Source organism: Magallana gigas, chromosome 6 (genome assembly GCF_963853765.1).
Source record: "Magallana gigas chromosome 6, xbMagGiga1.1, whole genome shotgun sequence".
NCBI lineage: Eukaryota > Metazoa > Mollusca > Bivalvia > Ostreida > Ostreidae > Magallana > Magallana gigas.
The window spans coordinates 50,777,761-50,791,001 of NC_088858.1; the positions used below are offsets into that span (position 1 = coordinate 50,777,761).

The 13,241-nt window shown below is 37.7% G+C and overlaps 1 protein-coding gene across 1 annotated transcript; it reads left to right on the plus strand.

Annotated features, from left to right (window-relative positions):
- The first annotated feature begins 318 nt into the window (after nucleotides 1-318).
- Nucleotides 319-1,796, plus strand: LOC105319423 (uncharacterized). Its single transcript, XM_011416965.4, has 3 exons — nucleotides 319-470; nucleotides 666-1,605; nucleotides 1,694-1,796. The coding sequence occupies exons 2-3, from the start codon at nucleotides 673-675 to the stop codon at nucleotides 1,706-1,708; spliced, it is 948 nt and encodes a 315-aa protein (XP_011415267.3). The 5' UTR covers nucleotides 319-470; nucleotides 666-672; the 3' UTR covers nucleotides 1,709-1,796.
- The last annotated feature ends 11,445 nt before the right edge of the window (nucleotides 1,797-13,241 follow it).

Below are 13,241 nucleotides of genomic sequence, written 5' to 3' on the forward strand. Positions count from 1 at the left end.
TATGCATTAGTTCGCGTATGTAGTAATATTCTTCCTCTGAACTGTCGTTTAAAAAATGTTTGTTGAATCATTGACTTCAATTTAAAAATAAACCTGAAAGGTCAGAGCGGACGAGCTTTATGCATATTAAAGCACAATGAACATGAAAATCGCCCTTGTAATTAATTTCAGATTGGAGACAAAAATTAGAAATGCATAATCAGATTGACACATCATTTTTTCTTATGTATCCTTAATGTTAAACATAGAAACTGAGAAGCAGAGTGTCATATCTGTACATGAATTCGGAATTCGTTCCGGTTCAACACACTGTCCTCATGTTATTTCACGGAAGTAGTTATTTGCAATTCTACCTGACAACAACAGCAAAACTGACCAATAAAGCGTTAATTAAAATTTTTAAATCGTATAAAAGGGGACGAGTTTGAAAGCAAAATCCATCTTCCCTTTGGTAGTCACTTTGGGTAAAGGTAAGAAATAAAATTAAGATTTTTCAGTTTCAGTAATATGAATGTTGGCTCGATAACAAAGCTGAATATTTATTCTTAATATGAATGATATAACAAATTAAAAAAAAAAAACATAATGTAATGTCTGAATATTTTAGTAAAATTAAAAATACCATTATCTAACATTTTCATTGATTATTTATTTCTTATTCATAGAGTAAACATGTTGGGCTTTCTTTCTGTGTCCCTGTTACTTGCTTTAGCCGAAGCAGGTGGAGGTGGTTACTATCCAAAGGGTGGATCCGGAGGAGGCGGAATATCTGTAATACAAACTGGAGGCGGTGGCGGAGGTGGATCTGGACTTTTCTTTGGAGGAGGAGGAGGGGGTGGTGGTGCTAGCGCTGGAGCAGCAGCTGCTGCTGCTGCGGCAGCTGCAGCCGCCGCATCAGCGGGAGCTGTAGGCGGTGTTTTCGATGGAGGTTTCCACGGTGGGTACTATCCATACCATGATATTCACTATGGTGGCTTTGGCGGATTTGGAGGAGCCGGAGCTGCAGCAGGCGCCGCAGCTGGAGGATCTGGATTTGGAGGCGCAGCCGCTGGTGCCGCCGCTGCCGCAGGAGGATTAGGAGGATCTGCTGCTGCTGCCGCCGCTGCCGCAGGAGGATTAGGAGGATCTGCTGCTGCTGCTGCTGCCGCCGCTGCTGCAGGAGGAGCTGGGGCAGGTGCCGCTGCAGGAGCCTCTGCTGGAGGATTTGGAGGCATTCACTATCCAGTGTATCCCATTCCAGGACCAATATATCCCCCAGGTCCTATCTACCCACCAGGTCCCATCTACCCACCAGGTCCGATCTACCCACCTGGTCCCATCTATCCACCTGGTCCCATCTACCCACCCGGACCAATCTATCCTCCAGGTCCAATTTATCCTAAAGGCGGCTTCATTGGTGTTGGAAACATTGGTGGTGGCGCTGCTGCTGGAGCCGCAGCCGGTGCTTCCGGATTCGGGGGATCAAGTGCTGCTGCTGCCGCTGCCGCCGCCGCAGGATCCGGTGCTGGTGGATTTGGAGGTCAGAATTTCGGAGGCCTGTTCTTTGGTGGTGGTTCCGGTGGCGGATCCATTGGTATTATCGGAGGTGGATCTGGAGGAGGAAAGGTAAGACACAAGGTTTCATAGAATTAGTAATTTTGACTCTAATTACGCTAATTTATTAATGAGTAAACATTATTTCTTTGTTTTGCAGAGAAAGGTATATTAATCTGTGATGGAAACTTTTAATCAAGACGGACAGCCCGTGGACTGAACTCTCTATCTGCTTTTTATATGAATAAATTTTCATAACTCTTTATATTGCATTTTCTGTTCATTTGTAATAAGATGTTTTAGCTCGTAGGATAATGCATACAACTCAGATAGATAAATAAGTAATCTATTATCAAGGCTAGGGAAAAAGACAATGTTTCATTGGTGGGTCAGCCATATAACCATCCTGCTTGTGTAATAAAATATGATATGATTTTTGGGTTAAAAAAACTATTTGATAACTAACCTCAGAGCACTTGTTGCTTTTTGCGCTAAATATATATCCTGGGAAAAAATTTGCTGAAAGATTTTTTTAAAAAGACAAACCCCATCAGTAATAAAGAAAAGTAAAGCTGTCAATGTTACAACAAACCGGGTTTTGTTTATGTGTATACAGTATCCAAAATCCATTTGCCTTCCTCTGAATTGATAAACACTACCTATCCAGAGAAATGGGAATTAAGTTCAACAGCTGGTAATCTTAACCTCTCTGATACATATAAGATTGATCTGCAAAACAACAAATTTATCTCAAAAATTGTAAGAGGAGTTATCCGTACCATAGGGATACCCTTTGCCAGCCGCCTGCCATTTTCACCATTTCAATAACCCGATTTTTCCTATGAAAACCCCGTTAAAAACAAGCATTTTAGATTAATTTCATTATCTTTAGGCCCGTTATGGCATATAAAGAGCTACAGGGAAGTTGAAAAGGTTATCAAAAGGCGCAACAAAGAACATGTACAAAGTTTATTTAATAAAATGAAAGAGGTTAGTGAAAAGTAAGTTTGAGTTTGCCCTCCTCTAGACGTGGTGTTTCAGAAAAGCGGGTTTTGAGAAGCCAATCTCGTTACAACCAACAAAATTCACGAGAATCAATTGTTATTCCAGTAAAAATGGGGAAATTTTGTGATTTTAATTAATCAGTTTCCATGCCAAATTTTTGCAATAATTATAGAAAAAATATCATTTCTGTTTTGGGCTTCATATTTCCAATAAAAAAATGGCATGTGACATAGGTCACATATAAAATAAATGAACATCTTAGGTCCCAATCTTTATATGCATGATGTTTATGGATGATTGACATTACTAGTATTTTAGGTGCCAACATCCTTAATTGAGCCGTCAGAATTTTTCGGCGAACAATATGGACTTCATATGGCAAATACTCTTGTTGGTATTAAAAACAATACTACTGTACCTGTGAGACCAAATAACCTTACCAATACGGAACAGTGAATACACCAAGTTAAACTGTTATAGGTGTAGCATAATATTCAACTTCCTACAGGTAGAGTAAAGAATTCAGATTCTTCTACTTTGTTGATCAGATTTGTTACTGAAATTGATAAGAGAGCATTTAAAGAATTGCCAGAGCATATGAAAGACTTGTATAGCTATGATGTTGAAAACACTGATTTTGACGACTCGTCCAAAGACAAAAAATATAACCTACTTTGTAAATACAGTAATAAAATTTAAAGACGACTTAGTTTTAGGATATCCTAGTGATTGAACATGAACTAGATATTGGTGATAGCAATCAATAAAATTGCCGCCAAGAAGAGTGATCGCGCCTATGCCGACACAGAATTACAATTAATAAAAGTGGAAAACCAGGGTATTATTCAGAAGTCTAAATCTCCATGGGCATTTCTTTTAAATCGATTCATGAAGAAAAATGTAAAAGTGAGACCATGTATTGATTATCGAAAGGTGAATAATGTAACTAAAAATGATGTCTTTCCGTTGCCAAAGAACTTTACAGATTATTTTGAGAGGGATGTAGTGGCAGACTTGTCCAATTTATTTAGACGATATTATCGTGTTCGGGTCAACATTTGATGAATATTTGAAAAGAGTCCAAGAAGTTTAAGAAAGCAAACATCAAATAAAGGTTAAAGCCCAAATGTGACAACTTTTCTAACAAGAAGTTCCTTTTAGGTCATGTGGTAAACAAAGATGGTTTTTAACTAAACCATGAAAATATTTTCAAGATTTTGGGATGGCTTATACCGCAAAATGTTACCGAAGTAACAAATATTCAATAGTCAAATTTTAGGAATGGCTTCGTGTAATTGAAAATTCGTTGAGGACTTCTCTGCCATTGCTTTAACATTAAATATATTTAACAAAGAAAGATGTCCCTTTCAAATGGACTAAAGATTGCAATATTGTCTTTACAAAAATCAAAAAATATCTTACCTATATTATGGCTTTTTAGATTACATGTGAAGAAATTTTTCTTGAAACTGATGTCAGTAATTTAGCATTGGAGTTGTCCTTAGTCAATTACTAAATGGCTAAGAAAGAGTTATTTCATATGGATTAAAGTTAAAACCCAAAAAGTTCCAGTTTTTCCAACAAGAAGTTACCTTCTTAGGTCATGTGGTAAACAAAGACGATGTTAAATCAAACCCCGACAATATTTCTAAGATTTTGGAATGGCCAATACCGAAAAATGTTACCTAAATACGGCAAATATTAGGAATGGCGTCATATTACAGAAAATTTGTCAAGGACTTCTCTGCCATTGCGAGACCCTTGATTCATTTAACAAAGAAAGATGTCACTTTCAAATGGATTGAAAATTGCAATATAGCTTTTACGAAAATTAAAGAATGTCTTACGGGACCGGATATTATGGCCTTTCCTATGCCTGATGAAGAATTTATTCTTGATACTGATGCCAGTAATTACAGCATTGGAGCTGTCCTAAGTCAAATTCAAAATGGCTAAGAGAGTTATTTCATAGGCCGATAGAACCATGAACAAAGCAGAAACAAATGTTTGCGTCATCGACAAAGAATTATAAGCGTAGACATACTTTGTAGAATATTTGTAGAATATTTTAAACAATATCTAGCAGGTATATGTAGTATGTTCAGAGTGCGAACAGATCACCAAGCCTTAGTTTGGCTGTTTTAAATTAAAGAACGAAAAGGACGTACCGCCAGATAGATAGAAATATTATGATTTCCCCATAGAATACAGACCTGGGCATAAATACGACAATGCTGGAGCTTCAACAATCCTCATAGTTGTGACTGTTCTGTTAAAAGAAAGTTGAAATGAATAACAAGAAATGAAGAATTTCCCCCAAAAGAAAGATGGTCCAAATATCACACAAGTGAGAAGAATAACATTCGTACTTTTACCCGGAATGGACACATACAGAGTTAACAATTTGGAATTATCTTTGCAAACTATAGAAATGCCAAAAATGCTAAAAATTATCCAGATTTTAGCAAGTTACTGACAAACAAGTTGATAAAGCAGGACTATCAACAGTCTCGCTTGAAGTCATCTATTCGTAAATTCTATGGTCGATACAACGACGTCAGCAAATACAATCTTCCACTGGGTCGCATGCTGACTGACGTTTTTCATACTAATTGTTAGACCATAATTAATCCCCTCATTGTCTACGGACTTTGCCGATCCCCCCCCCCCCCCCCCCCCCGATTACGACAAAGAGCACAGGGCGGGTGTGACCGGTCAGCAGAGGATGCTCACTCCTCCTAGGCACCTGATCCTACCACCGATGTAATGGAGGTGCGTGTTGGCTCGAGGTTTGTATTTTGACCATCACAAACGAACTAAATCATCAACGTTTCGGGTTTTTTCTTTTTATGACATTTTCCCCGATTATGACATGCCCAATTGTGACAAGGAGCACGCGGCGGATGTGACCGGTCAGCAGAGGATGCTCACTACTCCTAGGCACCTGCTCTACCTCTATCTATTCGGAGGTCTGTGTTGCTCTGCTTTGAATTTGTATTTGGTTTTTGGAGGTGGATCACGGTTTGTTATAATTGCTATTTTTTCATTTACATGGGAGGTATTCAATGTATAATAAAAGGCTATTGAACAATTTTGAATCATTTTATCGCAAATTTAACATGGATGTACACGCTGCGACCAAAAACTGATGCGTTGAGTGATGACACTATTGGGATCGCGAGTTAAAATTTATAAACAAGCATTTTTATTAGCTGATAAGTACCCGCCCTCTTTTACCTTTAAGGTTGTATTGATAATTTATGCACCGACTGCCAACTGTGTCGTTTACTCTGTATCAGGACTGCACAAACTAAATCACTGTAATAAGACTGATAAATGACACACTTCTACAAGCCTGCATATGTTTTTAAACATGTACATAAAACTTTAAATTTACAGCACAAACATGTTCAATGTTGGACTGATCTGTAATTTACTTTATTTTGTAACTCACTCAGTCTTTAGAAACATTAATTTTATTACATGTACCTCACTATTCATCAGACAATATTTACTACTGATGTTGCTGCTTTACCTGCCGCTGACTTTCTCTCAAACACGCTAGATCTATAATCATCCTCGGATTGTAAAATTCACGTGCAGATCGAGTCGCTATTTAAAAGTTTTATATTAATAAGCAAACCACATTTCTTCATTTAATGGAGCTGGTGACGATGTTTTAAAGATTTTCAGTACAGATTTATTATAAAAGAAGACATATTCCGTAGAACGTCTAATGGATTCCATGGCGTGTTAAACCCAATTTGCCCGTGGATTTACATTTTGCAGCAAGCTTTGGTGAGGAAAAACAGTCTGTTCAATTCATGCGATTTTCCACAAATGGTACATTATGAACGGTAACGTAAAATATATTTGTTCACTAAACAGTTTCTGACGAATTTCTTCACAATAAGCTGAATAACGTTTGTTATTCAATGAGCGAAGTCCAATCTGTAGGCCTACATATATGCGTGACATTAAAGTTGGCAAAGAAGAAAGGCCCTGTGGTCCAGTGCTCAAATAAAGATTTTTCCGAACAAAGAGTTAAAATTAGCTAATAAGGCATGTGCTCTTAAAACGCACTGTGGACCATAGCCAACGTTAATTTACGATGTCTTTGTGTGATTTTACGTCTACGACGGAGAAGGAAATAACTATACATGTCAAGTGGTACCTCCCACACAAGAATCAGGGTCGAGTATCATTCAACATCATTGAAAGGACAGAACCTGTATGAGAGTTAAATATGAAAAGAACGCAGCCTTCATCACATATTGGATGGGTTAGAGTACAAAAAAAGAACAGGTACTGGTAGTATATCAGATGCAAAATTTGAAGACATAAGAAGCCAGTTGTTGAGCAGCACCTATAATTACGAGATAGTCCCAGTGGTAGAGGAAAAGAAAGCAGAGAGTAAATCAGATGAAAAGGAAGAAGACATAACAAGCCAGTTGTTGGGCTGCATCGATGTCCAGTGGTAGACTAGGAGAATGGTGACCAAGCAGATGGCATTGTCACAAAGAAAGAGAAGATGTTATATGAATAGTTACAGAAGATCAATTAAGTGCTCTGGATGGTGTCGGAGATTTACAGAAATGGAATGCTCCTACCAGAGGCGTCTCCCAAATCCCTTTGAGGAAACAAACCCCATCATTGAAACGGAGGAGTGAATCCAGAAGCCCTTTAAACGAGATTAATTCCCGTTGCCCCCAATACATCTCCCTTTAGGGACATCGTTAGAAAAAACAAGAGAATCAACAACTGGCAGAGAGGAGGTGGAGGAGAGACCTTTCTCAGCTTCAACCTGGAAAAAATTCAATGCATCGTTCATCACGACTGACTTAATCGCTCGATTAATCATCGGTGGATAGTAATCGGGTAATCTTGTGTAATTCAATCAATTGTCCAAGTTGCGGTACGTATTCACTTCCATTAATTTTTTTAAAGGGTTTTAAAACTTTGCAATACAAGATAATTTTCTTATTTCGTCTGCTTCTCTCTTTAAGGCGGCCATGATTGTTACATAAGATAGTCATTACGATGTAGGTTTATTTCAAGTCAAATTGCGGGCCATCAACAGCTAAAACTAGGTTATTAAAAAGTTTAGTCATCATCATTAAAATATAATATTCCATTGTAAAATTTTAATTTACAATAAATTTAAAATATTCAAATACTTGAAGGCCTTAAAGGGCCTACATAGCTAGTGCTCACCTAGGACTACGGTTGCATATAGTATATACTAGTATCATATAGCATAAATACGTAACGTTAACATACAATAACTTTATTGTTTACTTACGGTATAACCTTATATATAGCCATATTATAACGTTTATGATACATTAATTTTCATTGATATTTCTTTATAAACTTTGTATCTACTTTAAAATAGTAAGTTAGTCAGTTTTGTTCACTTCCTAGAAAATGTTGAGGTCTAAAAGAAAGAGCAAGTCGCCCTACGCCAGACCAAATGCACATCCGGCACTCAGGGCCCTCAATCCGGCAACCACAGCCACCCAAACCCGAGCAGGCCCACACAGGCAGCGGTCCAGTTTGTGTCCACTCAACCTCAAAATCAAGAGCATCAGCTACCAGTCGATGATCCCACAACCAGTGAGCAGACTGCAGTACCGCTACCTTCCATAGCGCCATCAATGCCTCTGACAACTTCAGGTGAACACCCTTTAATAAGCATTTCTGATGAGCTTGGGGTTCATGTCCCTCAAACCATCAAAGACAAAATATGGTCAAAACAATACATTGATCTGTCAAAAATCATCAATTCAGAAACAGTTGATACATCCGCTCAGGATAATTTTCCATAGTTGAGGGTCAGTTAGTTATTGAACCAAAAACTAAAACAAACAAAATCACATCAATTAACACCTGGCTTGATGCGTTTTTGATTTTCTCAAGCATATACCTGGCTAGACACCCATCAGACATACAGGGTATCTTGAAATATATCCACACAATACGTTTAGGATATAGCCGTAATATAAATGGCAACTGGATCGAATACGACAGGCAGTTCCGTCTCAAAATGTCTAAAAACACATCAATATCATTTGGCTCTATCGATGCGGAGTTATGGTTATTGTATATGCAGGCTCAAGTTCAACAAGCTCCACAAGAGTCAAAATCTTCACTCAAATGTTTTGATTATAACTTTAAAGGTTCCTGTCCCAAACCCCAGTGTTCATACCAGCATATATGCATGCATTGCAACAAGTCACACCCACGCATGCATTGTTGGTCCTATCAGTCGGCCCAGACCCAAGTCACCAGACCCCCCCCCCCCCAATCCAAATCCAGCACACCAAAATTTCGCCCCGCAAAATAACATCAATTTTCGTCCCTTACGCCCAAGGCATTATCAGCCACAAAGACCAAGATTTCATGCACCTAGGTTTAACTCCAATTAAGATCTCCGTTTTAGAGCAGTATCTCGCTACATATCCAGATATTCAGAATGCTCAATTTTTATTAAATGGTTTCAAATCCGGCTTTTACTTGAATTACATAGGCCCAAGAGTCTACTTACAATCCAAAAATATGAAGTCCGCGAGTGAACATGCTGATCAACTTTTGGCTATCATTGAGAAAGAAATTACGTTAGGAAGGATGTCAGGCCCCTTTTCCCAACCCCCTTTTCCCAACATTAGATGTAACCCTGTTGGGGTCCTGCCCAAGAAAGATGGAGGCTACAGGTTAATTTCAAATTTGTCAGCGCCCATTGGCAATAGCGTCAACGAGCATATTGATCCAATTCTGTGCTCAGTGTCTTACGCTTCTTTCGATCAGGCCATTTCTATGATCCAAGAGAATGGTAAAGGGGCATTGCTTTGTAAAATGGATTTGTCTAGCGCATTCAGACTTTTACCTATTCACCCTTCAGATTTTTCACTGTTATGAATATGTTTTCAAGAAAAATACTATTTTGATATATGCATGCCCTTTGGTTGTTCCATAGCTTGTTCATCTTTTGAAAAATTCTCATCATTTTTGCATTGGCTCGTAGCACAAAAGTCTCAAAATTATAATATCATCCATTATCTTGATGATTTTTTGTTTGTTGGCGAGCAAAATACATCACAATGTTCAACGCTTGCTGAAACGTTCAAGTTAACTTGCAATGAGTTGGGCGTCCCAATAAACAACAAGAAAACTGAGGACCCATGTACTCGTCTATCTTTCTTAGGACTAGGTATTGATACCATAGATAAGGTCATTTTTATTCCTGACAATAAGGTTGCAGAACTTAGGTCCAAGCTTTCATCAATTACTTCTTCTAATAAAGTCACCCTGAAAGAAATGGAATCACTTTGTGGTTCGCTTAACTTTTTCGCCAAAGCCATCCCTGGTAGCAGGGCCTTTAACCGCAGGTTTTATAACACAACAATTGGTATTAGGAAACATTACCACCTGATCAAGGTCACACAAGCAGTTAAAGAGGATGCTACTATCTGGCTCACATTTCTTGACCAATACAATGGGCGTTCCCCATTCCCAGAACTACACTGGTCTGATAATGAAACCCTAAACCTCTTTACCGATAGTTGTGGTTCCTACGGTGGAGGTGCGATTTTCCAGAATCACTGGGTTGTCATATCCTGGCCAGAGTCTTGGGGTCCAGATATAAGAAGAGATATTACATTTTTGGAATTAGTGCTTATTCTTGTGGCCATCTGGATTTGGGCAGATCAATTTACAGCTAAGAAATTGCTAATAAACACTGACAACATAGCTCTGGTCGATATATTGAATGCCAAGTCTAGTAAGTCTCAACGTGTCATGTCTCTTGTAAGACCATTGGTATTATTATGTATGAAAAATAACATTCAGATTAAAACTAGGCATATTCCAGGTTACCAAAATTCCATTGCAGATTCAATTTCTCGATTTCAGTGGGAAAGATTCAGATCCCTGGCTCCGCAGGCAGACAAGACTCCAGCCTGTTTACCTCCGGAATTGTTGTCCCTCTTAGACCCCATGTAGAATGTTTACTTGAAGCAGCAATATCCAAAAATACTGCGTCAACGTATCAAAAAGGCATAAATTCCTTTGAAACTTTTTGTACCAAACACAATTTTATCTTTTGTTGGCCTCCACCACTGGACCACATAATCAACTACATCGCATACCTGCATGCAAATAAAGTGTCATATTCAACAACAAGATGTTATTTGAGTGGTATTAGTTACAAGCTTCAGTTAGAGGGTCAAATTGACAACACTAAAACTTTCATAGTTAAAAAAATGTTAGAAGGTTTCCATCGGTTAAATCCAGCGAAGATGTACGGTCCCCAATTTCCCTATCTTGTCTCAATAAATTAGTTTCTATACTACCTACGGTGTGCACAAGCTTGTATGAAGCTGTTATGTTTTCAGCAGCCTTTCATTTGGCATTTTTTGCATTATTGCGCATTAGTGAATTTACTTTTACTAGTAATGACGCACCAGCCTTATTATTTCACGACGTGACCATTAATGAAACACACATTGGTCTGTATATTAAAGGTTCAAAAACAGACCAATACAATAGGGGTACTAAGCTACAGATTGAAATAAATTCTCAAACCCAGTCTTTATTCAAACATATGCGTGAATTTTTGGCAGTTGGACCACAAATACAAGGCCTATTTTTCTGCCATTTTAACCACAAACCTCTTACTAAATATCAATTCACATCCGTACTACATAAGTCTGTCAAATTTATTGGCCTTGACACAACAACTTTCAAATCCCACTCATTTAGAATAGGTGGAGCTACACATTTGTACTTACAAGGGCATTCGGAGGAGGACATTAAGTCAAAAGGCAGATGGAAATCTAACGCGTTTTGTTCATATATCAGATTGTAAAGCATAATCTTATGTCTGTTCAGAACATCCTCGTATTATAATTCAATACTAAGTTTTCAGGTCCCAACACCACGGTCTGGATCATTGGTTCGTCAATTATCAAACATGCATCCCATCACGCTGTCCAACAATTTGGAAACCCACACCTAGACCTTCAGAAACATAATATCACAGTATTTTGGCATGGAAAGAGTGGTATGGTCTGGGAGGATGTAGAGCCCACAATTACAAATATCATTGAACAAAGAGGCCAACCAGATTGGGTAATGTTACATTGCGGGGGCAATAGTATTCGGACAATGCCGTTGCTAAGACTTCAAAAATTCATGAAATTAACCGTTGTTAACCTACAAACAATTCTGCCGAATACAAGATTCATATGGTCCCAGATACTCCCACGAAATTACTACAGACATATGTTATCAAATATTGCCGGCGAGACCGCTCGAAAAAGAATTAACAAATCATTAGCCCAATTTATAGTCAAGCGTAAGGGCGCCTGCTTAAAGTACCCTGATCTACAACAGTGTTCACCAAAATATTACCGTGATGGTGTACATTTGTCTGATACTGCTCAGAATACATTTTTGAAAACCATACGTGCTGGCCTTCTAAACATACTACATAATAATGTTAAAGTTTATGCTAAATCCCACGCCGAGTAATTCCGCAGTCTTATTGTCATGGCATTGTGCAAAATTTTGACCGCTTGTGGCGGATGTCTTCATGTATCATATCATAGATTTTTCATACATGAAGACATATGGCCGAATTTTGCTTAAGCCTGCCCCGGATTCTGTTTACTTCCAGGTCCGTGGCCAATAATCGGGCTTATTTTAATTGACACTTTGTATGATTCAGACATTGATTGACAGTGAGTCATTGAATACACTGAGTAATTGAATAATTCTATTGATACATTGGGTTGATTGTCATAATTGAATACATTGAGTAATCAATTAAATTGATACATTGATTGTCATATTGAGACATTCACTAAAGTAAAACATTGATTATACTTTATTGATTTGCATATTGATTGATTGATTGATTGATTGAAATATTGTTTGAATTATTGATTGATTGATTTCATTGATTGATTCATCTTGATTGATTGATTGTTTGGTTCATTGAAGATCTAACATCATAACTACCCAAAAGTCGATGTTGGTCATTTAACTTACTCTATTGCTATATTTGCAATATTTTGCATACGATTGAATAGTTTATGATGTACTGATATATCAAAATAAAGCCATGACAGAGACTGCCAATACGGTGTTGTTAATCTATTTTATTGAAATAATCCGACTTAACTCGATGTGAGTTAAGTCATGTTATGGAAATGAATAGATTAACCATTTCACTAATTTATACATCGAAAGAAAGATAACTCCTCAATAAAATGACAAGTTTTATTACGTCACAAACGTTGAACGCTGTAAACTGCAACGTCACGAGCGAAAAATCAAAGTTCACGCTTGTGGCTGGTACTGTGGCTTTTCCATTAATATTAACTTAGGATAAGATAGCAATTTTAAGGGATAATTCACATTTGCAGACAAGGCAAGAAGTTAAAAAAGTGTAAATATAAGCATTAAATCATGATTTTTTGAAGTATTCAGTCTCATTACTGCAGCGATGTGTGCATACGAATTTTCATAACGCGCTAATGAGACTGTATACTTAAAAAAATCATGATTTAATGGTATAGTTCATGTAGTTTTCCTTTGTAAATCTGACAACATAAAATTTAATCCTGATTTCGCTTCACTGTGATTTCATGTTTAGAGTATTACCGGGTATTCATAATATTAGAGCTTTTTGTAGGGCAGAA